At 46.3% G+C, this 26,114-nt stretch overlaps 1 protein-coding gene across 1 annotated transcript in view; it reads right to left on the reverse strand.

Annotated features, from left to right (window-relative positions):
• The window catches only part of SLCO3A1 (solute carrier organic anion transporter family member 3A1), a 115,655-nt gene extending 90,123 nt beyond the window's left edge, over positions 1-25,532 (reverse strand). The window contains exon 1 of the mRNA XM_053364624.1: positions 24,937-25,532. Coding sequence (XP_053220599.1) covers positions 24,937-25,152 — 216 coding nt within the window. The 5' untranslated portion in view covers positions 25,153-25,532. The remainder of the gene's footprint in view (positions 1-24,936) is intronic.
• Between the last annotated feature and the right edge of the window lie 582 nt (positions 25,533-26,114).

The raw sequence follows: 26,114 nt of genomic DNA on the forward strand, positions 1-26,114 counted from the left end.
TTCAGCAGCAGCAGAGGCCCCCATTAGCTAAAGTGGTGCTTCAGGTTAAGAACAGTTTCAGGTTAAGAACAGACCTCCAGAACGAATTAAGTCCTTAACCCGAGGTACCACTGTACTTTAGTTAGAAAGTATGGAGAGGGACTCAGTTAAAGAAACATTTCCCTGCTTAGAGAATGCATCTGCACATGTGCAGTCAGGCTGCAAGACTGTGCCAAGGCCAGCGCAACTTGGTGAAATGTGCCTGCTTCCACAATGTTGTGTTTCGGACCTTCTTTGTGGCACATCTGTTCCCCTATGAAAAATTTCACTGCATGCCACCAGTGTGCATCAAGTTCCTGGAGGGTAAGTGGCCTTGGAAGAGCCAGGGATTTAATCTGGAACCTCTTGTATGCAAAGCAGGGTAAAGGGTATTAGGACCCCTCAAGGTCCTTAGAAGATTTCAGGGATGTTAGTTGTAAAGCTTTCATAGCACCATACAGAACTACCATATACCAAGTCAGAATATTGGTCTATCTGGTTCAGTTTTGTCTACACTGACTGGCAATAGCTCCCCAGGATTTTGCAGGGTTATCTCCTAGTTTGGCAGCAATTAAAACCTTCCTTCAGGTGAACTTGACAAAAAGGGACCTGCCAATTCTGACCTGTTTGTGGTTTCCTAATACAGCTCAGTCCTAATACACCCCTCACTGGAAAATGATGAGGTTCGGTGTAATGCTTAGCCATTTTTCACTAGTGTAATAGTAGTGTTTCTGCCACTACAGTTTCCATTTAAAACAGCAGGCAGTGCAGAATAAGAAACATGTGAGCAAGAACTCTTGCTGTGCATGGGACGTGGGGAACAAGAAGACGTTTGTCTGGCTCACATTTTAATGTGGGTGCACCTAATTCCTGTAAAAATGCATTGAATGGAAACACAGTTATCCTCCAGAATTTGCACTCATCTGATTTTTGCAATGCAGTTCTCCAACACACACACAAATGTACTAGATAGATAGATGGATGGATAGATAGAGAAAGATAGATAGATGATAGATAGATAGATAGATAGATAGATAGATAGATAGATGATAGATAGATAGATAGATGATAGATAGATATAGATAGATGATAGATAGATAGATAGATAGATATAGATAGATGATAGATAGATAGATAGAGATAGTCTTGAATGTCTTCCTTCTGTGAGACATTTAAGAATACAGAAAAGCCATACTTGAAAGCATCACTGCAAAATGCTTTCCTAGTACTTTGGCACACCTGGGATTGTCTTACATGACACAACCTACTCCTGAATTTGTCTTTGCTCCATATCTCCTTGGAGACACTTCTTGGCAAGTAGAGGACACCAGTAATAACACTTCATACACAAAGAGCCTTGTGGTTTCTTCTGCGAGTGAGTGAAGGAGGGATGGCTTGCAAGTCAGGCAAGGGGAGGGATGAAGGTACAAGGAGCATCCACCTTGAGGGTTTATCCACACGCCTGCTTGTTCCGTGCCTAGAAAGCAAGGGGCTGAGCAGTTTCCTACTTGTCCCACACTTTGCAGGCAGGAGTTCCAGCGGTTTTGCCCTTACCCCTCTGCTTTCCCCCGGGAAACCTGCTCTTTGGGGCTAAATTGGAACAGATCGCAATCCATGGAAAACCTGATGCCCATTCGTTCTGATTCAGCTCCAAATCACAGGTTTTCTTTGGGGGAAAGCAGAGGGGTAAACAGAAGTGTGAAAAAGCCCTCAGATCCATGCAGAACAGGCCAAGTTTTTGCTGGCAGCATTTCTAGAGATGCAAGCAAGGACAGATGTGCAGCAATACAGTTCAGAAAGCAGCGCAAAAGGGTTGAGAATAGTTAGAAAAACAAACATTTCCCAGAGGTCTAACATCAGAAATACTGTTTGTTTTGTAATGCAACTCCTTACAGAAAAGGAAAAGAAGGCACCTCTGAATCCAAACATCATCACAGCTATTTTTGAAAAAACATACAGTAGGGAACCATTTTCATTTATCGTTTTGCAAAGCAATTATGTATTTAGGAGATCTGCTTCAGGATCCTACCCCCCAAAAAATTGTTCTCATTTTAACAAGCTTTGAGCACTGATTCTGTGAGAAGACCCCATCTCCCCTCCGCCGCCGCCCTCCCCAGTCCAGTTAAAGGAAACTACGAGATATTCCCTGCTACTGTCACAAACGCTGACTTCCAATGTCAACAGATAACTGCGCTCATCATCATCCCCACAGAAACAGCCTGATGGGTGAAAAGCTGCTGACCTCAGCATCCACCGAAAATATCCGCCTGTCACACAAAAATGGGATTTACCAAGTAAGAGACAGGAAAAGTGGGAAGCCATGAAAGACTCAGACTCCAGACTCTTAGTTGACAGATTTGCAGAGAGCCATTATGGTACAGTGGTTAGAGTGTTGGACTAGGACCCGGGAGAGAGGGGTTCAAATCCTCACTTGCCTACAAAGCTCATTAAATGAGCTTAGGCCAGTTATTGCCTTCTTACCATAACTTACCTCACAGGATTGTTGTGGGGATTAAATGAGGAGGGTTTGCCACATGGTTGGCAAAGGCTGATCTAGGGCATCTCACAAAGGTCCAATCAATTTGTTGGATGGGGACATGGGACAGGGCCTTTTCAGTGGTGGCACCGCAACTATGAAATGACTTGCTCCTGGAAGCATGCCTGGCACAGATAAGGCTGATATTTCGGTGGCATTTAAAACCTGGGTGATTAGTAATTTATTATTAATTAATGAGATTTATCATTAGATTTACGACCCACTCTTCCCCAGGAATGGGTCACAGCAATATGAAATACAGCATTTGAAATCATTTAATCTGAAATACAAAACAGAGCGGGTTCTAAAATCTCTTTCTCTCTCAAATGTCCAGGGCCAGGGTATAAGGCAAAAGCTATATCATCATCATCATTATCATCATCAGCAATAAAATTTGTGTACTGCCCTTCGTCTGAAGATCACAGGGTGGTTCACAACGTAAAAATACAAAATGAGAACACAAATTACATAATAAAGTAAAAGCAAAACAATACCCCCCCCAGACACATTTAAAAGGCCATAGAATGTTAATCAGCCAAATGCCTGGTTGAAGAGAAATGTTTTTGCCTGACACCTAAATATATGTAATAAAGGTGTCAGGTGAGCCTCTCTGGGGAAACCATTCCACAAATGGGGAGCCACCACTAAAAAGGCCTGTTCCCATGTGGCCACCCTGCAGACCTCTCGTGGGGAGGCACCCAAAGAAGGACCTCAGATGACGGTCACAGATTATGGGTCAGTTCATATAGGGAGAGGCGGTCCTTGAGGTATATGCTGAAGGTGCCAGGCCCACTGCTGTTGGGAAGGAATCCCACAATTTAGGGCCTGCCACTGAGAATGCCTTCTCCTGGGACGTCGCTACCTCTGAACTTCTGCCAATCTGAGCACCCGAGAAGGTCTGTAGGGAAGTTCGCCTGTGCTGGAGTTTGCTCTTCTGTTTCCAGCTTATATCAGGAGTGCCTCTTGTTTTGTCTAGATTACCGTCTCAATTGTCATTTTAAATTGTTTTAAAATGATGGTGTAACCCAGCCTGGGGATCCATTAATGAAGGGCAGGTTAACAATGCCCTTAATAAAAACAAATATAAACAATGCAGGCAAGGAAGGAGGCGCTCAGCTGCAACGAGGAAGCAACGTGGAAAGGAGGCGCTGCTGCTGCCCCAGGATGCCTGATTAGTCTCCTCTATTCCGAATAATTTGTAAAATAAATCCCCCGGCAAATTAAGGTTCCATTTTGGAGCTAACAAACAACACCAATTTGCATCCGGAGTGCTTCTGACACATTTTAATTGCCAGATGTAACAAAAGTTCATTCTCACTTGCTCCATATTTCCTGAAGATGAGCCTTTGCTCCCTAGAGTGCTGGGAATTCAAACTCCTGGGAACCAAATTTTGTACTTACAAGCATTATATAAGTTCTCGTTCTCTCTCTCTCTCTCTCTCTCTCTCTCTCTCTCTCTCTCTCTCTCTCTGACACACACAGACTTACCTGCCAAGCTGTTAAAAACACCACAAGTAATCTCTCTCTCCCACACATCTCACAGGCACACAGAGATGTAGGTGGTAAGAACAAAAGCTGCATCTTATTGAGAAGCAGATGAATTGGAATTCATTAACCCACCTGACATAGTTTTTAAAAGCCTAAGGAAGGAATATAGATGGTTTTAATAGACTAACCAATGTAAGAAGGGCAGTATGCGGCAAGGCACAAGGCCCATCTTATCCAGCCTCCTGTTCTCTCACTGGCCAACCAGACACCCCAATGGGAAGCCAAAAAACAGAACCCCTGCACAACAGCCTGTTCCCCTCCTGCAGTTTCCAGCAACTGGTATTCAGATGTATAATGCCTCCAAAAGTGGAGGCAGAGTACAGCCCTCATGCCTAGCAGCCATTGATAGCCCACAACTCTGTGAATATGGCTAATCCTTTTTTAAAGCCATCTATCTAGGTTGGCTGTCGGAACGTGGGTGGCACTGTGGGTTAAACCACAGAGCCTAGGACTTGCCAATAAGAAGGTCGGCAGTTCGAATCTCCGCAACGGGGTGAGCTCCCATTGCTCAGTCCCAGCTCCTGCCCACCTAGCAGTTTGAAAGCATGTCAAAGTGCAAGTAGATAAATAGGTACCGCTCTGGCGGGAAGGTAAATGGCGTTTCCGTGCGCTGCTCTGGTTCACCAGAAGTGGCTTAGTCATGCTGGCCACATGACCCGGAAGCTGTACACCGGCTCCCTCGGCCAATAAAGCGAGATGAGTACCGCAACCCCAGAGTCGGTCACAACTGGACGTAATGGTCAGGGGTCCCTTTACCTTTACAGGTTGGCGGTCATCACTGACTCCTGCAGAAGAGAGTTCCATAGTTTAACTATGCACAGAATGAAAGAGGGCTTTCCTTTATCCAACATTCAGCGACACTAGATGTCCTCAAGTTCTAATATTCAAACTAGAAATACTTTAACTCCACGGGATCTTTTGAATTAGGTGCAGGATCTAAGTTGAAACTAGTCTAATACAGGTCAGAGAGGCATACATTTTTTGCAATCTTAAAAAAAATAAAAATGCAACCACTTGATGGATTATTGCCAGATCTGCCTAGGATTCTTTACACGTGTTTAGTTCTTTCTGGAGAGCCAGGAGGATCACCTACATCAAATCCCAAGCCAAGCAAGCAAACCCAGTATCTGCCAACAGAGAATAACACCCCGAGCATATGATACAGTCAGCTTTGGTCCGCAAAAGCTTTTGCCACAGTAAATCTGTTACCACAAGGGATTGTGTATTTGCTGTAACTGACTAGAACAGCTTCCCCATCAGCATTTCTCCTCAGTGTTTTAAGATGTTGCAGCTTGTATTGAGAGGAGAACGCCTGAATGTCAGAGATGGAAATGCAGTACAATCGGATCTTACGCACATTCAATTTGTGAGATTTCAACCTTACGCGGCTGAAGGCTGGCAAGCTGAAATCTCACAAATTAAATGTATGGAAGGCAGAAAGTGTAAAAGCGCTTTCTTTCTTTCTTTCTTTCTTTCTTTCTTTCTTTCTTTCTTTCTTTCTGTGTTTTCTCAGTACAGCACAGAGGCTTGATCTGCCCAACTGACACCTGACATGGATCCCGTGCGATGGGCACACAGTGTGTGAACCAAGCCTGAGAGAAACAGGCACACACACACACAAAATATGGGAGGGGGTGAAGCTGGATATAATCAACAAATAGATGCAATTTCATCAGGCTGCAGCAGGAGAGAAGGCAAGCAAGGCTGTTTCATTGGCTCTGCTGCCTTTGGTTTTCCTTCAACTGTCACCTAGCTGCAACCATTCCATCAGGATGCAAGAGAGAGAGAGAGAGAGAGAGAGAGAAGGGAAGCAGGGCTGTGCCATCAGGATCTTACCTTTCTGCTCCTTTAACTGTCTCTGAGAAGTAGCAATTTCATCAGGCTACCTAAGCCTTTTCCAACCCAGCTAGTTGTTATAAGAACACTAACTTTAAGAACTGGGGAATGAGCTTGCTTTTTTGTTCCTCCCTCTTCCTCCCTTCTTCCTTTTATGCTGTGTCTTCGAGATTGCAAATATGAGGACAGAGGTGGCCAAGTTTTTCAGCCAGTTAGTATGCTTTTTCCTTGACACCACAGCTCTTCCCTTTCCCAGTCTTCTTCCCACCACGAGGTCTCTTTACCATAGGTGGCCCCAGGTCCAGTCCTCAGCATCTCTAGGTAGGACTAAGAAAGAATCCCTGTCTTAAACTCTGGACAGCTGCTGAGAGTCAGTGGGAGCAATACTGAGTGAAGTGTGGCAGTGGTCTGATTCATGCAATTTCCTATGTTCACCCAGCCAGCCACATTCAGAGCCAGGACTGGTGAGCAATAATCAACTTCTCCAAAGGCCTCAGTTTAAACAGCCAGCCCAGAGCAGGCATGGAACTGCTTTCTTCAGCAACACATCCCCCAGATGGACAGTCTTTTATCTGAAGCACCCCCTGACTCTGGCAGATGTTGGGTCCTTGCAACTAGGTCAGCCTGAACTGGAGCTCTCTGGCACTCTCGAAGGCTAAAGACCGAGGAGAGAAAATTAAATCAGGCTCTTTGCTCTGCAAAAAAAATGAAAAAAGCAACCCTGGAAGCTGTCAGACCTGAGAGCTTTGCTTCTTGCTGCAAAAAAGAATAATTCTGTTTCAAGATAAGCCACAATATCAGCTTCAGGGTGGGAAATATTATTATTATTATTATTATTATTATTATTATTAAGCACAAACATTCTCTGTTAGACAGAAGGAAAGAGGTATGCAACGCTCTCCTAAGAAGAATGGGGTTTTTATAAGATTGAAATGTGGGGTGGGGGGCCGGCAGAGAAGAGAAATCCAATTGCAGAGCATAGTTTTATCTCCTTTTCAAAACCAAGCTTTCTGGCTTCCTCTGCTTCACCAAACCTCTCACGACGCCAACATAATTGAGGATTTGGCTATTTGCAAATTGACCAGTTTAAAATAATAATAATAAAATTGAAGGATAAATTGATTACTGGTTAAAAGGGGACTAACCAACTGAAATGCCACTAATTGTCTGACAGGCCTCATAATAGGAACACTTAGCACCTGCAGTTGAAGTGCTCAACATGTGCCCAAGAAATCCTACAACAGCCTTGGAAGGTAGACCAGTTTTCTCATCCCGTAGTTGCAGGGAGAAGGTTGAGGATGGAAGTCCATGCACCTAGATATGGATTTGCTGTTTATACAGTGGTACCTATGGTTGTGAACGGGATCTGTTCCGGAGGCCCGTTAACAACATGAAAAGAATGCAACCCGCAGCGTCACATCTGCGCATGTGTGGGTTGCGATTCGCCGCTTCTGTGCATGCACGTGACGTCATTTTATACTTTTGCGCATGCGCGAACGGTGAAACCCGGAAGTAACCCTTTCTGGTACTTCCGGGTCACCGCAGGACGTAACCTGAAAGAACGTAACATGAAGCGGACGTAACATGAGGTATGACTATATATGCTTTCCCAACATCAGTTAGGAGGTGTCCAGGGAGACGAGAAGGCAGCCTATGTCCCCAGCTCGTGGCCATTATTTTAATATTAAAAGAACACCAGATGTGCCTAGAAGCAATAAGACTTGTCCCTCTCCTTTTTCTAATGCCTTTTTGCAGGTCCCAGCACCATTTCAAGTGAGAGGAAATTCAAGACGGGGCCTTTTCTGCTTTGGCACCCCCACCTCTGTTACTCATCCCAGAGAAGTTCCACTGGTGCTGTCCCCATTGCCTTTTCAGCACCAGGTGAAAGAGGATTCTGATGAGTCACCCAGACTTTTTAAGACGTTCAACTCAACTGTTCTTCCTGTATTCATCTCATTTCTTTATGTAACTTCTAATTTCCATAATGCTGCTTAAGGCCCTACTTTCAAAGCAGTACACAAAAGGAAAACAGCCTAAATCATATTGATCCTGTATGGTTTCCATATATTTTAAAAACAGCACTGGGTTTGGCTGTGTAATCCAGGGGTCAGCAAACTCTTTCAGCAGGGGGCTGGTCCACTGTCCCTTAGACCTTGTGGGGGGCCGGACTATATTTTGGAAGAAAAATATGAACGAACTCCTATGCCCCACAAATAACCCAGAGATGCATTTTAAATAAAAGCACACATTCTACTCATGTAAAAACATGCTGATTCCTGGACAGTCCGCGGGCCGGATTTAGAAGGCGATTGGGCCAGATCTGGCCCCTGGGCCTTAGTTTGCCTATCCATGGTGTAATCTAAGAAGCAATATAGAATAGAATAGAAATTATATATTCTATTATATATAATTGCCTAAAAGCAATAATAAATAATAAATAATAAATTACATAAATATATAAATGCCAGAAGAGTTACAAACCCACCAAGTATCTCGCCTACCTGCTCTCAATATACTGATTTACAGTGCAATGCCTACTCAGAAGTAAACCCAATAGAATTCTGTGGGGGTTGCTTCCAGGTAAGAAGGGCTAGCAGTGCAGTCTTAGTCAGCCGACGCCTAAATGAACCATGCTTTATCAGGCCTCCTGGCCTGATCACCTGGAGGGCCTTCTTCCTCGCCAGAGGTGACCAGGTAAAGCCAGTACAGTGCTACCTCGGGTTAAGTACTTAATTCGTTCCGGAGGTCTGTTCTTAACCTGAAGCACCACTTTAGCTAATGGGGCCTCCTGCTGCTGCTGCGCCACCGGAGCACGATTTCTGTTCTTATCCTGAAGCAAAGTTCTTAACCCGAGGTACCATTTCTGGGTTAGCAGAGTCTGTAACCTGAAGCGTATGTAACCTGAAGCGTATGTAACCTGAGGTACCACTATATTGACAAGTCTGCTGGGAAGCTGACCACCATGAAGGGAATCGAGCTTGGACTAAACCCGACAGGGTGAAACTCCCAAGCTGAGTGGGGCCTTTGCCGGTGCCATTTCAGTCCACCCTAATTTCTATTTTCGAAGTGCTTATGGGATAATTAGACAGGATCCAAACAAGAACATAAACAGAACATTACGAGAACGTGAAAATAGCAGGGTGCATGCAGCCGCCTCTGAGCAAGCAGCGTGGGTTTGCATTTGCATAAAAGCTATGCAAAGTGGAAGCTGGATGTGGACCCAGGGAGGTGCAGGCGGCACAGCCAAAGCCCTTCATACGTGTCAAATGGAAGCTGAGAGTCCTTGTGAGGCTGCAGAAGAGCCCCCTTTGCTGTGCCATCTTGGCGAATGTTCTGGAAAACATTACCAGGGATATTTTATTTTGGAGGGTGTGGGGGGGAGGGGGGAAGCACAGGGATGTGGACACATGCTCTGAATAAATTAAATAAAGGCTGTTTATATATCACCAGCACTGTGGCAGGTGCCACAAATTGCCAATAAAAATTAATATATAAATAAAGGACCTACCTACGTGATGCCAACACAAAATCCTACACAAACACTATGCAATAGAAGGAAAGAACATTGCCCCCCTCGTCTCTCTGCCTCCCTCCCCTCTCTTACCCCTCCAACTGCATGATGTCTATGACAATAGTGTCCCACACCGAACATAAGCAAGCTGCGAAAACTACTCTATGAATAGAAAAAGGAGAGGCTATATGTGCTTTTACTTGTTTAATTGTTTGTTTTGTGACACAAGAAAATATCTAATAAAAAATAATTAAGAGAGAGAAATGAGAGAAAAGATGAGAAAGAGAATACACACACACACATACACACACACACAAATCTGATAGTTTCATTGTTTTCTTTTTGTAAACCACTTTGAGAGTGTGTGGTTTTTTTAAAAAAAACATAATAATCAAGCAGTATATACATATCATGAAACAAATAAATAATCTAGAAAGAAATTTAACCTGCATACAGCACACATTAGTTATTACGGGAATTAGTAATACCGTAATACGAATTGCTAATGAATATTGATATAAATTCCTTCCTCTGACATGCTTTCCCACTCAATGTCGCTCAGCCTCCTGGCTCTCAGCCACAATTCCCCCCTGGCTCTCTCCCTGGGGCCAAACAATCTCACAGATCACCCCCAAAATCTCATGACTAGAAGAGTTTCTGAAACAAATTGACATCACCTTAGTCTCTCCCGCTAGGCTTGTGCCCAGGAGTGTGTGTGTGGAGCTTTCTTAGGCTTCTTGCTGCTGTGTCCCTTTCAGACCTCAATCAGCTGTGCTGCACCCATCCAGTTCCAGGCTACAGGTGGTTTTGGTGAGGGGGTCCCAAGGATGGCAAATAGACTGGTGAGAAGAGGAATGTCCCTTCTCTCCCAGCCGGACACCTCTCCTCTTCCAAAGCTTGCAAGGCAAGGCAGAATTATTCTACCCACAACCGTTTCCAAACGGCCCATTTTCCCACATGCTTGCATTTTTATTTATATTTTGAGCCAGCTCTGATGATTTAATCGTCTGTCTTGCTTCTGCTTTGCTTTTTTTGCTTTTTAATTGCTTTAATTGTTGTTCTACTGGGGTTTTTTTGGGGGGGTTGGAGGGGGGCGTTGGAGCTGTTATCCACACTGAGCACTATTGTGTTTTCTGGAAAGGCTGGCTATAAGTTATCCTAATGAATAAATTAATAGTTATATCTGCTAAGGAAACGTGCTGCGAATGCCAAAGCAGTCAGGTTTGGTCCCTGGTATCTCCAGGCAAGCGGGAAAAGGCTCCACTTGGAATATTCAGAGAGCAGCTGCCAGCCAGTGTAGACAACTCTGGAAGAAAAGGACAACCAGACAGATCAAGGAGTTGAGCCACCCAGCTATGAAGAAAGGCGGCAGCATTTGGGACTCTGGTTTAGAGAAAAGGCAAGTAAGAGGGGACATGATCAAAGTTTATTAAACTATGCATGCAGACTCTCCAAGTGTCCCTGTTTTCCAGGGACAGTCCCGGCTTTACAGGAGCTGTCTCGGTTTCTGATTTGATCCCAGAATCAGTGACGTAGGAAGGGGGGTGCTGTGGGTGCGGGCCGCCCCCGGTGTCATCACTGAGGGGAGTGACTAAATGGCAAAGATGTGTGTTTTTGAAAAAATAACTCCCGTACCCATCGAACGCCCCTTTCTACACCACTGCAGGAGCACCCTCCCCTCGAGCGATTTTCAGGAACCAGAAGCATTGCCGCCTCCAACTTTGCAGGCAGAGCACAGCCTTTATGGCTAGTAGTAGTAGTAGTAATAATAATAATAATAATAATAATAATAATAATTTATTTGTACCCCACCCATCTGGCTGGGTTTCCTAGCCACTCTGGGCGGCTTCCAACAAAGATTAAAAATACATTAAAATGTCACACATTAAAAACTTCCCTGAACAGGCCTGCCTTCAGATGTCTTCTAAATGTCAGGTAGTTGTTTATCTCCTTGACATCTGATGGTAGGGCGTTCCACAGGGCGGGCGCCACTACCGAGAAGGGCCTCTGCCTGGTTCCCTGTAACCTTACTTGTTGCAGTGAGGGAACTGCCAGAAGGCCCTCAGCACTGGACCTCAGTGTCCAGGCTGAACGATGGGGGTGGAGATGCTCCTTCAGGTATACTGGGCCAAGGCCGTTTAGGGCTTTAAAGGTCAACACCAACACTTTGAATTGCGCTTGGAAACGTAGCCTTTGACAGCCCTCTCTGCCATGAATCTGCCTAATCCACTGCAGGGCCTGCAGCATGCCTAAGCGTCTCTCCTGAAGGGGAGGTAGCAGGCGGACTGCCTGCAAGCTCTGCACTGCTTTTTCGAGCAGCTCGGGGCTTGTGTCTGCCCACCGCCTCAGCCGCCCTACAGCTGAGGGGGAGGCTGCAGAGAGGCTCCATGCAATGCGCCCTGCCTTGGCTTGCCCCGCCCCCATGGGTGGCGCGCTCTGCCCCTGGCTGCAGTGCACATGTGCAGCCCCAGGCACCCAAGCGGCTAGCTACACCGCTGCCCAGAATGTCCTGTCTTTGCTTAGGATGTCCTTATTTTCATCAGAGAAATGCTGAAGGGTATGATGTGGGAGAAATTGGGTATAGAAAAAGGTTTTTTTCCCTCTCTCAGAAGACTAGAACTCGTGGGTATCCAGCTGAATGTTGAGATATCCAGGACAGACAAAAGAAAGGACCTCTTCATGCAACAGTTGCATGGAACTCACTTTAATGGGACTTAGTGATAGCCACCAGATTGAATGGCTTTCATAGAGGATTGGGCAAAATCACGGAGGCGGCTTCCAATGGAAGTCACTCGCAGTCAGAGGAGACACTACTGAACCAGATAGGCAAATCAATAGACCTAAAATAAGACAGCTTTCTATGTATCCCCTCCCATGAAATCCTTTGCACATTGCATAGGATACTGGGGTACATTCTTAGTTGCACAAAAGAACATGTTGCACATAGGGCAGACCTATGTGGTTTTGTCATCCCAGGACACAGTTTGAGTTTTTCTTTGTGGCTGCACACTGTAAGGTATGGTGGCTGGTGCCTTTCTGAAAAGCCAGTCCACTCCTAGGATCCTGATGAGCTACAAAAGCAATGTCAAGGTTCCCCAGACTATAATTTTAGAACCACTGTTCTAACCACAATGCACCAAGAAAAACTACTAGTCATTCAATGAGGGATGAGGAACCTGTGGCCCTCCAGATGTTGCTGGCCAATCAGATGATGGGGACTGTAATCTAGCAACATCTAGCAGGCCACAGATTCCTCAACCCTGGCTTAGATAATGGACTTTGTAGACTTTCTGTAAGGGCCTTGTTGCTTTGGTGATGGACCAAATGACAACATTACCAACGCAGATTGATAGCCACTTGAAAATGGTTTCTCCGTGGCTGAATCACATTGCCTTAGTAGCATACGAATGCTGGAATCAAATAGGTCTGTGTTACTGTCAGAAATGCCCAGCCAACTAGAGAGGCTGTTCTGATGCAATCCAGCGCTGACACTTTCTCCAGCAAGCAGTCAGAATGCCTGCAACTATTCCATAACATCCCAGCAACTCATTCAGTGGCTCGGGCAGAAGGCTCCAGCAACAGATGATCGGCCACAGGACATCCATTTTTAAAATATTTAAGCTAAATCTGCAGAAATGAAAAATGGGGAAGGGCGTAACCGTTGGCTTCCTGGCAACCTAAAAATGTTTCTGTGGGTTATGTGATAAATTGCAACTGACCTGTTTCAAGGACGGTTAAAACTGGCATGGTAAAACATTTCTAAAAGTGATTTATAAACAGCAAACAATAAAAAAAAATGCTACCTAAGCAGCACAAAAATGAAGCTGGCCTTTGGAATAAAAGAGAAACGTGCGGCTTTAAACATCTTAGTGCTTTTCTTCTGTAACAGCATTGTGGGTAGCATAAACATGAGCTTGAAAGAAATCCCACAAAGGAGTCAGCAAAGTTGGTCTCACTGATAAATTCCTTAGGTATACTTGCTGGTTGTCCCGAGCCCCACCTAGGGCTTGTTTTGGCTGGCTCAGTATAATCCTAATAATAGGTTTTGCAGAAGGGAAGAGGGTGGTGTCAAGTAGCAGCAGTGGCATGATAAAGTCTGGCTAGCTCCTAAAGCCCTCTGCATTTGCATCACCCGACCAGCCTGTTGCGACGTGCAACTGGCTGCTCACCATGGACTGAATGCTCTCATATGTTCCAACACAGCATAAAGAAAGGACATCCCTTTGGCAAGCTGCATTTAGTGTGGCGGCACTTGCCCTTTGGAACTCCCTCCCACTGCATATCAGACAGGTGCCTTCTTTGCAGGCTTTCTGGTACCTCCTAACAAATTCCCCTTTCAACAAGCCTTCTAAAATATTTACCCCTGTTGATGTGCGTCCTGGCTCTGACCTGACTTTATGTATGTGTTGTTGTTTGAAGTGTTTCAGCATTTATAGCTGTTGTTTTTCTAATTCTACACACACATACACACATGCATGCATACGTGTCATTATATTGTAAATCAGTTTGACATGCACCATGAGAAGTGATTCATAATTGAATTTACCCTCCAACATTTCTCCAATGAAAATAGGGACACCCTATTCAACAACAATGACAACAACAATGGTTTTATTATTTATACCCAATCCATCTGACTGGGTTGCCCCAGCCACTCTGGGCAGCATATAAAACATTTTTTGAAAACCTTCCCTAAACAGGGCTGCCTTCGGATGTCTTCTAAAAGTTGTATAGTTACTTATCTCCTTGACTCAGGGGTCGCATAACTCCATACCCACCAATCTTTCACCAATGAAATTAGGGACATCTTTAGGGACGTGGGTGGCGTTGTGGGTTAAACCGATCAGAAGGTTGAGCCGATCAGAAGGTTGGCAGTTCGAATCCCCTCAATGGGGTGAGCTCCCGTTGTTCGGTCCCTGCTCCTGCTAACCTAGCAGTTCGAAAGCACGTCAAAGTGCAAGCAGATAAATAGGTACCGCTCCAGCGGGAAGGTAAACGGCGTTTCCGTGTGCTGCTCTGGTTCACCAGAAGTGGCTTAGTCATGCTGGCTCCCTCGGCCAATAAAGCGAGATGAGCGCCACAACCCCAGAGTCGGTCATGACTGGACTTAATAGTCAAGGGTCCCTTTACCTTCACCTTACCTAGGAAAAGTGGGACAATCCAGGATCAAATCAGAAAAGAGGGACACTTGGAGGGTCTGTGATAATGATAATGTCTTCATTCAGGAAACCTTTGCAGCCACATCCGGCCTCTCCCTCCGCTGTTACCGAACTACTCCTACAGTTGTCTCTCAGATGCTTCCCATGCCCTTGTCTTGTCTAGCTATTTTTGGTTACGTCCAGGAAAGGACATGCCCTGAAAGCCATTCATTCACCTGTGCTTTACTCAGGTGAATACGGTAACTGAAACTGAAATCAATGGGAATGGCTAGCTTAGGTCTCTTAATTTCATAGTAGTGCTATCTACATTTTCACACCTGGGATCTGCCTTTAACATGCTTTTGGGGGCACATTTTACTTATTTTTTTGCCATATGTTTGCATGGTGATGGTGCTGCTCTTGAATCAGGCCTCATTCTGGCAGTGGGTCCTGAGGACCCAACAGTTAAAAACCAAGGGGGTGTAAGCTCAATTTTACTTAGAGTAGATCCACTGAAATGAATGAACCTGACTACGTTAACTCTATTAAGTTCAGTATGTCTGCTCTTTTTTATATATAAATTATATTTTTCAATTTTGGAATATTTTTTTACAGACATACAAATCCAATAGCTTCCTGATAAACATATATATTTTGACTTCCCTCCACCCCTTTTGTGGTTTCCTTATAATGTTAATTTTTAATACTGCATTTCCCACATTATTCCATTTTTTAGTTACTCCCTGATTTTTCTTTAGCATTACCCTTAAAGGGACCCTGACCATTAGGTCCAGTCGTGGACGACTCTGGGGTTGCGGCGCTCATCTTGCTTTATTGGCCGAGGGAGCTGGCATACAGCTTCCGGGTCATGTGGCCAGCATGACTAAGCTGCTTCTGGCGAACCAACTACTTGCTAATCCTGTTACATTAATCCTGCTAATGAACTTAAATGTATACAATTTTTTCCCCCAGCTATTCCACAAATTTTCCCCATTCCTTAATGAAATTCATTTCTTCTTGGTTTCTTATTGTTCCAGAAGGTTTTGCTGCTCTCAGTAAAACTTAGTTGAACACCACATCAGTGCTCTGATATGCACCATGATAGGGGTATTCAGGGTTAAATCCACCCCCTGTATTTATTTATTTTATTTCATAAAATTTATATGCTGCTTGATTGTAAACAAACAAACCCTAAGCAGCTTACAAAGAGGGAGAAAAACAACAAAATTATCAGTAAAAACAATAAAAAATGATTTAAAATATTCAAAAATAATTATAATCAACAATAAGCCAAAAACCCGATTAAAGCACATAGCACCTGTTTACTGAAGTTGTTTCAAAGAAGGAAAATATCCCCATTAGATACATGGATGGCAATGATTCAATATTTCCCTTTATTTCCACATTATTAAATATTATTCTAAATAACAAAGGAAACATCTGTAAATCAGCAACTAATATCAGCCTTTGGCAAAGAAAAGAAAAGACCCTTCAAATCATCTCAAATTGACTTAAATGTATGGTTCTAAAGGTAACAAAACCTATGGTTGAATACTAACATGAAACTTTTTGAGTTCCAGTACAGGGGTACCTCAGGTTACATACGCTTCAGGTTACATATGCTTCAGGTTACAGACTCCGCTAACCCAGAAATATTACCTCGGGTTAAGAACTTTGCTTCAGGATGAGAACAGAAATCGTGCTCTGGCAGCGCGGCAGCAGCAGGAGGCCCCATTAGCTAAAGTGGTGCTTCAGGTTAAGAACAGTTTCAGGTTAAGAACGGACCTCTGGAACGAATTAAGTACTTAACCTGAGGTACCACTGTAGTTTATAAAGTAACTGCACCTCTCAATATATTTATTGCCAGCCTTTATTTTACAGCCTTTATTTTGGATTTTTGGTACACCATTCATTGCATTTGGCCCATTGGGAGATTTTCAAATTACCCACAGCTATTAATAATGCCATAGCAAGCTCTAATTCCCCCTTATTAACAATTCTTTGGAAACAACAAAGGAGCATTTCTTTTGGATTTAAAACTACATTACACCCAACCATGCCACTTATATTTATAATCTCTTGTCAAAAAGGCCTTAGTTGGGTGCAGTTCTAGAATGTATTCATTACGTCCGTTCCTGGGTTCCTGACATATATCATGATGAAGATTATAAATTATTTTTAACCTGGTAGGCATCAAATACCATCCATTCAGTGCAGTGTATTTTATAATGGCTTTCTTTTCCCAGTAAGTGGGATTACATTTTTCACTATGCTTTTTGTAAACCCATTTAGAATAATCCCTGGAAATTACATCACCTATGCCTTACGTCGTCCCGTTTCATAATTAGTTACCCTTCGGTCTGCGTCAGGTAAGATCTCATAGAGGTGGCATCTGCAGAATACATTTTAAGCACCGAGATACCAATTTAACAGTCATGGCTGCCACCACCATCCTGCCCAAAATCAGGAAACTATAGTTTAAGGGTGCTGAGAGATATAGAATAATAGAATTGTAGAAATGGAAGGCCCTCTATGGATCATCTGGTCCAACCTGCTGCAATGGAGGAATCACAGTTTAAGAATCCTTGACAGCCCCCCCCTTCTGTTACAGATGAGCATCATCACCATCATCATCATGATTCTACTTAGCTGGTTCCCCTATTTCCCTCGCAGAGCTACCATTCCCAGAGCAGTTGAAGAATCGACCCTACTTCCCTGAGAACTCTGAGAACAGTCACTCCTTGGACTCACCATCACCTGGACCACATCCCTGGTGTCCACACCCAGCTGTGGATACATTTTGGGCCCATTCACTGGTCTGACCAACCAACCACATGGCTGCCCACAGGGTCAGCAAGGCAACCACTCCCCGTTCCCCAGATTAACCCTAATGCCCAGATTCCCAGCTTTCAATTAAAAAAAAGAGAGAGAGATAGTTATGTTTCTAGTGTTTTTGGAACTTCAGATATGAGGCACAACATTTCAGGCACTGTTCTCCTCATTTGTTTTGCAAGAAGCCTGTCCGTTCCCAGCTTTCAGTTAAGTTTGTTTGTTTGTTTGTTTGGAGTATCTACTTTGCATGCGCATGCACATACACATAAGAAAAATTCCTGTGGATGCACATGACCAAGCAACATGTTTCAGGATTGGTAAAATAAATTTACAGTGGTACCTTGGGTTAAGAACTTAATTCATTCTGGAGGTCTGTTCTTAACCTGAAACTGTTCTTAACCTGAAGCACCACTTTAGCTAATGGGGCCTCCTGCTGCCGCTGCACTGCCGCTGCACGATTTCTGTTCTCATCCTGAAGCAAAGTTCTTAATCCGAGGTAATATTTCTGGGTTAGTGGATTCTGTAACCTGAAGTGTATGTAACCCGAGGTACCACAGTATACCATTTGCCATACAATGCTGCTTTGCTAGTGTTAGGATGAATGTGCCATGTATTATATGAATATCCAAGAATAATAAAACACAAGGAGTTTAGAGTTGGTCTCTCCTCCTGGATCAACCAAAAACAACAACAACCTTAATTTGGTTTCTGGGCTGATTAAAAAGGTCTACAAACCCTGACCTAGTAACAGAAGTGTGGTCTATTGACCACTAGTGGCCTATGAGCTCCATTCAGGTGATCTAAAGAAAGGCTGTAGAACAACTGAAAATATGTTTACTTGGGCCTCACTGGAATCTTTTCCCTTCTTCTGATAATGGCTATTGAAGTTGTTTGGTCTGGGACCAACAATTTTCATAATACTGTTGGTATTGGTACTAACATATTAAGTACCCATACACCTCAGGACCAGGTAACTTGAGAAACCGCCTTATCCCTTATCCACCGCCTGCCGCCGTCTGTGGGAGAGTTTCTCCTGCAAATTCGAAAGATCTCGGAAGCCCTCTCCACATTAACACAGAAGAGCAGGGCTTTTAGTGTGACTGACTCCGTTCTGTGGAATAGCAGTCATGTTGAGATTTGACAGGTGCCCACTACTGCACTTTCTCGAAACGGTTGAAGACTTTTTGTTCTGAAAGGCTTTCCCAGCAGATAAATGGGTCTTTCCCATGAAGGTCCACTTTTAGGATTTTAGTCTTCTACTTGTGGCTTTTGTGGTTTTATCTGCTTTTAATTATCTTACGTGCAAATCACACTGAAACAGCAGTTTAGAAGGAGATTAATAAATCAGTTGTAATAATGACAATATGGCGCTGGTTCAGCCTACTCTTTTTTCTCTAGAAACCTTCCAGTTTTAGCTGCTTTTTGTCAGTGGCCTAATTCTGGGTTTGTGGCTTTCATAATATGGTGGTGGTTTTGATACAGCTGGGGGGAGGGGAGGAATGTTTAGGTCTGAAAAGCCCCCCTCACAGTTTTCAAGGGGTCCACAAAAACAGCTGGAAAAAGGATGCTTTAAACCAGGCATAGGCAAACTTGGCCCTCCAGATGTTTTGGGACTATAACTCCCATCATCCCTGACCACTGGTCCTGTTAGCTAGAGATGATGGGAGTTATAGTCCCAAAACACCTGGAGGGCCAAGTTTGCCTATGCCTGTCTTAGGCCCACCCATCTGCACTATCCATGTAAAGCTGTATCCTTCCAAATTTCCCAATCGGTCTCCCCCAAAGAATCCTGGGAACTGTAGTTTGTTTAGGATGCTGAGAGTTCTTAGGAGACCCCAATTTCCCTCACAGGGCTACAGTTCCCAGGGTTCCCTGGGAAGTGGGATTGATTGTTAAACTATTCTAGGAATTGTAGCTCTGGGAAGAGAATAACAATCTCCTTTAAAAATACTCAGCACCCTAAACAAACTACAGTTCCCAGGAATCTTTGGGACAAGCCATGACCGTTAAAGTGGTATGACACTGCTTTAAAATGTTAGTTCAGCTGGGGCTTTCATTGCAATCAGCACTGTTTCCATTCTGCCACAGTTTGAGTTCTGCTAAAACCTACATTATTTGTCACCACTATCCACCAATGTAATTAATTACATCATTAACTTCAGCGCGTTTAGATAGGAAAGCTACTATCATGGCTCCCACTAAAGAATTCTGTAGTTTGTTAAGGGCGTTGAGAACTGTTAGGAGACCTCTGTTCTTCCCACGGAGCTACAATTCCCCAGAGTTCCCTGGGAAGAGGGATTGGCTGTCAGATCAATCCAGGAGTTGTCAATCAAGAAGTCACCGCTTCATAACACAGCAAGGAAGAGTCAGCATTATAAGCAGTAAAAAAACAAATGCGAAAATCCTCAAAGTCAGAAGGTAGACTTAATAATGCCCATTAACGTCAGTGGATCTACTCTGAGGAGGACCGGCACTGACTGCCACCCCATATCATCCTCCAATCCTGAATCCATTCTGTGCCACACTTTGCATGCCAGGGGTACATCTAAGCACCTGAAGGTGCCTTGTAAAAGGTGAACCCAGCAGTCCCCACCACGGCTGACAGCACTTCTCCAAGACCCTTTGGCCATAGCTGAGCCCCACCAAATCCAGCAGCTCCAAACTTCACCTCCTCCCTCCCCTGCAACAGTGAATAAAACAAAAGGCACAATGTCCTTTCACTGTGCATTTCTCCACCCTCCTACAACTTTCATTGGCTGCTGCATTCATGGGTGGGGAAACTAGCAGAGCACCGAAGGCACATTGCCTGTCTTGTTTTGCTCAATGTTCTGGGGGGAAGGCAGAGCAGATGTGGGGCAGATTGCTCTCCAGGGCATCCACACTGTGTTGCAGTGTGCAGGCTTAAGGTGGGGCAGGGCGGGGGGTCGTCTCCTGTCCTGCTACCTGAAATGGGATCGCTGAAATGAGAGACAAGAGCACAGGAAGCAGTCATATACTGAGTCAAACCACAAGCAGTCCTGCCTACACTGACTGGCGGCAGCGGTTTCAGGCAGGGGACATCCCTAGCCCAATCTAGAGATGCAGCGAATTGAACCGTGTTATGGTCCTTAAATAAATGATGCTAGAGAGAAACTTGTGGCCTTCTGTGTGCAGAAGTATTTGACCTTCTGCAGGCAAAGCCAATGCTTTGGCCCTGAGCTCCAGCTCTCCCCCAGCAAAATCAAAGTGAAGCAGTGGGAGGCATCTACAGATATTTGAAAAGCAAGGTGCAAAACCAGACACCTCATCTGCCTATTTTACTTTCCTGCACAGCCCATCCAGAGTAAAAGAGACTCTGCATAAGTGGTAATTTGACAACCAGCCTCCACATACTGTCCTAGGCAAGGAGGGTGGGTAGATTTTAATGCTTTTGGAACATACTGCCTTGGGCGTGGATCCTAGAATTGTAGAGCTGCAAAGGCTCACGAGGGTCATCGAGTCCAACCCCCTGCAATGCAGGAATCTTTCAGCCAACGTGGGGCATGACGGAATACAAATGCTTTAAATGAAGGATTATATCATGCCGTGTCCAAGTAGGCCTTCCAAGCAAGCTCTGAGGCTCAGGCTCTGGGGCTTTGCTGTTGCTTGTCTGTGCTGCTCTGATATCACAGAATGCTCACAGAGCATTCCAATCACTCAAGGTAAAGGTGGTCACAGCTGAGTGTTAAGCGACAACACAGCTTCTCTGAAGCTCTGGACTGGGGGTGGGTCAGGGACTCATAGGTTCAATCGACGGCATTGACGGCAAGATCAAAGAAGAGGTACAACTCCTGCTATTGATATTCTCAATTTCAATTAGAGAACAGTCTCTCTCTCTCTCTCTCTCTCTCTCTCTCTCTCTCTCTCCCTCTCCCTCTCCCTCTCTATCTCTCTCTCTCTCTCTCTCTCGTGCGTGTGTGTGCACATACACACACTTTATAACAAGGAAACAGCAAGCCCACTCACACTATTCTAAAGCAATGGAACAACTTGGATTTCAACATCAGCTGCCAAAATAGCAATCTGAATTAGGGGGTGCGTAAAAAGTCCAATTAAGGGAGCGAAAGAACTGCAGAGTGGGAAGGCTCGAAGCACAGTTCCTCAGTTGGACCAGAACCATTTACTATTTACCGGCAATTTTACAACCCATAGCATTTTGAGCAGAATGGTCAAGCCAGCTCACAATGGTGCACTTCTCCCAATGCGCTTGCACCTGGATTTCATTCCTCTGCAGCTATCGGCACCTCCGGATGAAATATTGCCTCCGTGCAAGGCCACATCGAAACACCCAGCGCAGGCCTGCATTTCACAGCACACACATCAAACTCTTTCTGCTGCTTGGTTTCCATCTGTTCACAAGAGCCGACCGAGGGAATTTGCTGCCTCTCCCTAATGACACCCACACACACAAAACCCATTGGGCAGAATCAGCCGACGGCAAATGTGCAGTCTTGTGGCCTTTGCCTGTATCAAACACAGGACGACCCAGACATGAGACGCACCCCGTGCCTGTGAATGACACGCTGTCACTCAGATCCAGCAAGGTGAAACAGAGCGAGAGGAGGAACAGAGAGACGGTATCCCATTCTTCCCTCTTTTGATTTGCTTTCCTTGGCTCAGGTACCCTGACATCTGATCTCAGGGCAGGACAGCTGGTCTCCCCTTTGCCTTGCGCTCTCAGATTCCAAACCAACCTTTTATCTCCCCACCAACCCCCGCCACTCAAAAAGTGTGCTTGTTCTCACCCCATCATACAAAGGGAAAGACAGCCGGCAACCCCAGAGCAAATGCTGAGTCACTTAACAAGAAAACCAAGCTTGCTAATAGCCACCCCCTGCTTGCAAGGTGGTCTGCACTGGAGATTTGCAAGCAAGCCAGGTGACTGCAGAAACCTTTCCCCTCTTTTGCTTCTCTCTGTTTCCCTTTCACCTTCAGGGCAAGGACTCAGGTGAGAAGCTCATGGCTGAACGCAGGCCCTAAATAGAACTGCACTGGCTCATCAGAGAAGAACGTAAGAAGAATCTAGCTGGGTCAGGCCAAAGGCCCATCTAGCCCAGCATCCTGATCTCACAGTGGCAACCAAATGGCCCAACGGGAAGCCCCCAAGCACAACCTGAGTGCAACAGCAGCAGACGCCCCCCCCCCCAAGTGTCCCTATTTTCCAGGGAGAGTCCCAGATTTACAGAAGCCATCCCAGTTTCTGAGTTGATCCAGGAATGTCCTGCTTTTCCTTAGGATGTCCATATTGTCGTCAGAGAAATGTTGGAGGGTGTGGAGTTATGCGACCCCCTGAGCCAAGGAGATAAGTAACTCTACAACCTTTAGAAGACATCTGAAAGCTGCCCTGCATAGGGAGGTTTTTATATATGTCGGAAGCCACCCAGAGTGGCTGGGGTGCAAATGTTGTTGTTGCTATTAAGTAGGATGTCCCTATTTTCATCAGAGAAATGTTTGAGGGTCTGTAGCAGTTCAGAGGTGGTTTTAGGACAGTGCCACCGATTTGCTCGCACTGAGTGCTCAGCCAAGGTGGGCGCCTTCTCAAAGCCCAGTGAGCACTTGCCTGACTTAGGGAAGGAAGCATGAGGGCTCTGGCAGGGTCCTAGCGTTCTCCTCCCTTCTTCCCAAAGCTGGGCAAGCACTTAGCGGACTTTGGGAAGGAGGTGTGGGGCTCTAGAACTCTGCCAGAGCCCTACACCTCCTTCCCAAAGTCCAGCACTTGTTTACCAGGCTTAAACCAGCACCGTGAGGGCTGTGGGGAGGGCATCATATGTTAGCCTTGCATAGGACAGCATATTCGCAAGGTTCACCCCTGACCCATTTTCTGCCTTCACTGTAGGAGGCAGTGTGCCTCTGATTGCCAGTTGTTGGGAATCACAAATGGGGAGAAAGCACTGCTGTGGTTTGGTCCTGCTTGTGGGCTGCCCTTCTGGGAATCTGGTTGGCCGCTATGAGAACATGATGCTAGTCTAGAAAGGCCTCCGGCCTGATGATGCAGGTCCTTAGCATATAGCCATTGCTGCTAGCAACTCCTGATAACCTTTTCCCTTTGCCAGCAAAAGGTGCAGGATGGAGACAATTATGTTCACATGATAGCCTACAGTATATAGCTGTACATTAAATTATTGTTATTATTATTCACAACTACAATTACATCAGTCAACAGGTTGATCAGGAAAAAGCCAAGCCCCTGCCCCACAAAGCTTACAATTAGGGTTGCCAGTTTTTATTCTCTTTATTTGCCCAGTCCTTGTGCCTTTAAACAGCACTCTGGTGTGAAAATGCTCGTTTCCATGGTCTTGAAGCACTTCAAGCTGCTGATCACTGCAGATTACAAGGCACAGTTAAGGATCTTTCCCCCCTTCTGGTCAGCTGGTAACCCACACTTAGAATGTACAACTGAGAGGAGAAAAGGGTAAAGTGGCTTAAGCAAATGCAGTTTTTGTGCTCTTAGGCCTCATTTCGCAGCATGCATGTAGTTGGGGGAGAAGGGTTTAATCATACCCAACTGTGGCTAAATGTCCGGATGTACCTTAACTGGGATACCTTTATGCCAGCCTTGTAAGGCGGGCTAGAATACTAACTGCCCCCTTTATGAATTGGCAAGGGGGAGGCCACAGCCATCATAAAGCAGCAGAGTGCATTCCTAGCCAAGGCGACATTTGAACCAGGGGCTTCCTGGCTGTCAATCACCATGCCAGCTAGATACACAGATGTCACTGCCTCTGTTGGTTCAGCTTCTGTGTGTCAGACCAGAGTGGGTAGAGTTAATCAGGTCACGGAGGGGTTGACCCACAATGGCCTCTGCTTAATTCAAGTTGATGATTACAATTATTAGCATTAGGAATGTATATCCCCTATGGACCCCTCAGCCACAGCATCTCTAGGAAGAGAATACTGCATACCACCTATGGGATTATTTCTACCCCACACTGAATTACTCCGGAGAAACTACCGCGGCCAGGGCCAGTTACTGAAGGCGATCCCGATGCAGGGGTGTGTGTGTGTGTTTGTGTATGTGTGAATCCCCCATTAACTGCGGGCAGGGGAGGCCACGCTTCCCCCTCTCTCGCTCATGCCAACCGAAGCTCAACGGCAAGGCTCAGGATGCCCGGAGGAAGCCGCCGCGGACAGCTTGCCTGGGCACCAGGAGGGAACCGAGGCTGCTGGCTGTCCATCAAGCCACCTGCACCAAACACGCCCCTCCTCGCATCACCTTCCATCCTGCAGAACCTGGCACGGGACCCGGAGTGAGAGGTGCGGGGGGGGGGGGAAGGTCGGAATAAGAGAGATAGAGCGAGGGTCCCTATTCCTCTCGCCCCCGGACCCTCAATACCGTCCGCAGCCTTGGCTGACGCTACAGCGGAGAGGGGCTAAAGATGCCACCCGCATGCCCGATTCCTCTCTCTTCCTCTCCAAAAGAAGGTGGCACCCACTTTCCCCCTCCGCACTTTCCGCACCCCCTCTCCGGCTCCCCCCGCTCCCCGGCCCCGCTGGCTCACCAGGTAGGCGCCCACCGTGCCCTGCGCCAACATGAGCGCGCACTCGGAGACCAGGAAGATCTGGATGTTGGAGACGCACGGGGAGCTCTTCTTTTTCCTCTTCTTGGCGCGCTGCGACTCGTCCCCTTGCAGCTCCCCGCCGTCCCCGCTGCTGTTGCTCCCGCCGCCGCCGCTTCCTCCTTCTTCCGAGGAGCCGCGGGGCTTCTTGCCCTGCATCCTCCTCCTTGGCCCTCTCCGCGTCCCCACCGGCCGCCCGGGAGCGGCGGCGGCGGCGGCGGCTCCGGGGGCCAATCAGGCGCGCAACGACGGCTGCCCGCGCCCGCCTCGCCTCCTGCGGCGGGCTCCTCCTGCCGCCGCCGCCGCTGCTGCTCGCACCGCTGCCATGGCCGGCCCGCTCCCTCCTTCCTTCCTTCCTCCGCCCGCTCTGCTCGGCTCCCTCCCTCCTGCTTTCCTTCCTTCCCTCTCGCTCCCTCTCTCGGCCGCCGCTCCAGCGCCGGCTCCAGAGCGCGGCTGCTGCTGCTGCTGCTTGCTTGGCCCAACCCGCCTGCGCCTTTGCTGGGCTGGAGCCAAGAGGGGAGAATGGCGCGCCCCGAAGAGGAAGCGGGGCAGGTCGTCGTTGTATTTTCTCTCCCCCCACCCCCGGGAAATACTGGTTCTGCGCTGTTTCTGGAGGAGGAGGATCTGCCTTGCATGTAGAAGGTCCCAGGTTCAACACTCAGCATCTCCAGGAGGGGCTGAGAGAGACCCCTGTCTGAAACGCTGGAGAGCTGCTGCCAGTCAGTGTAAGCAACACTGAACTAGGTGGGCCATGGTATGAGGCAGCTTAGCCAAGGGCCCTAGCTCAATAGTAAAACATCTGCTTGGCATGCAGAAGCTCACCGGTTTAACCCCCAGTATCTCCAGGTAGGGCTGGGAGAGATCCCCTGCCTGAAACCTGGGAGAGCTGCTGCCAGTCAGTGTGGATGATACTGAGCTAGATGGAACAATGTGTCTCACTCAGTATAGGCAGCTTCCTGCGTGGCAAGGTTTTGCCACTCTGGGAAGGAGTTTCCTCTTTGGCCCCTGAGTAGCAGTGGAATCTTCCAGGAGGGTGGAGCAGGGCCAGCTCTGCCATTAGGCAGAGGGAGGGTGCAGCTCCAGATATGCAAACCTAAGAAGAGCCCACCCAGATCAGGCCC

Source organism: Podarcis raffonei, chromosome 14 (genome assembly GCF_027172205.1).
Source record: "Podarcis raffonei isolate rPodRaf1 chromosome 14, rPodRaf1.pri, whole genome shotgun sequence".
Taxonomy (NCBI): Eukaryota; Metazoa; Chordata; class Lepidosauria; order Squamata; family Lacertidae; genus Podarcis; species Podarcis raffonei.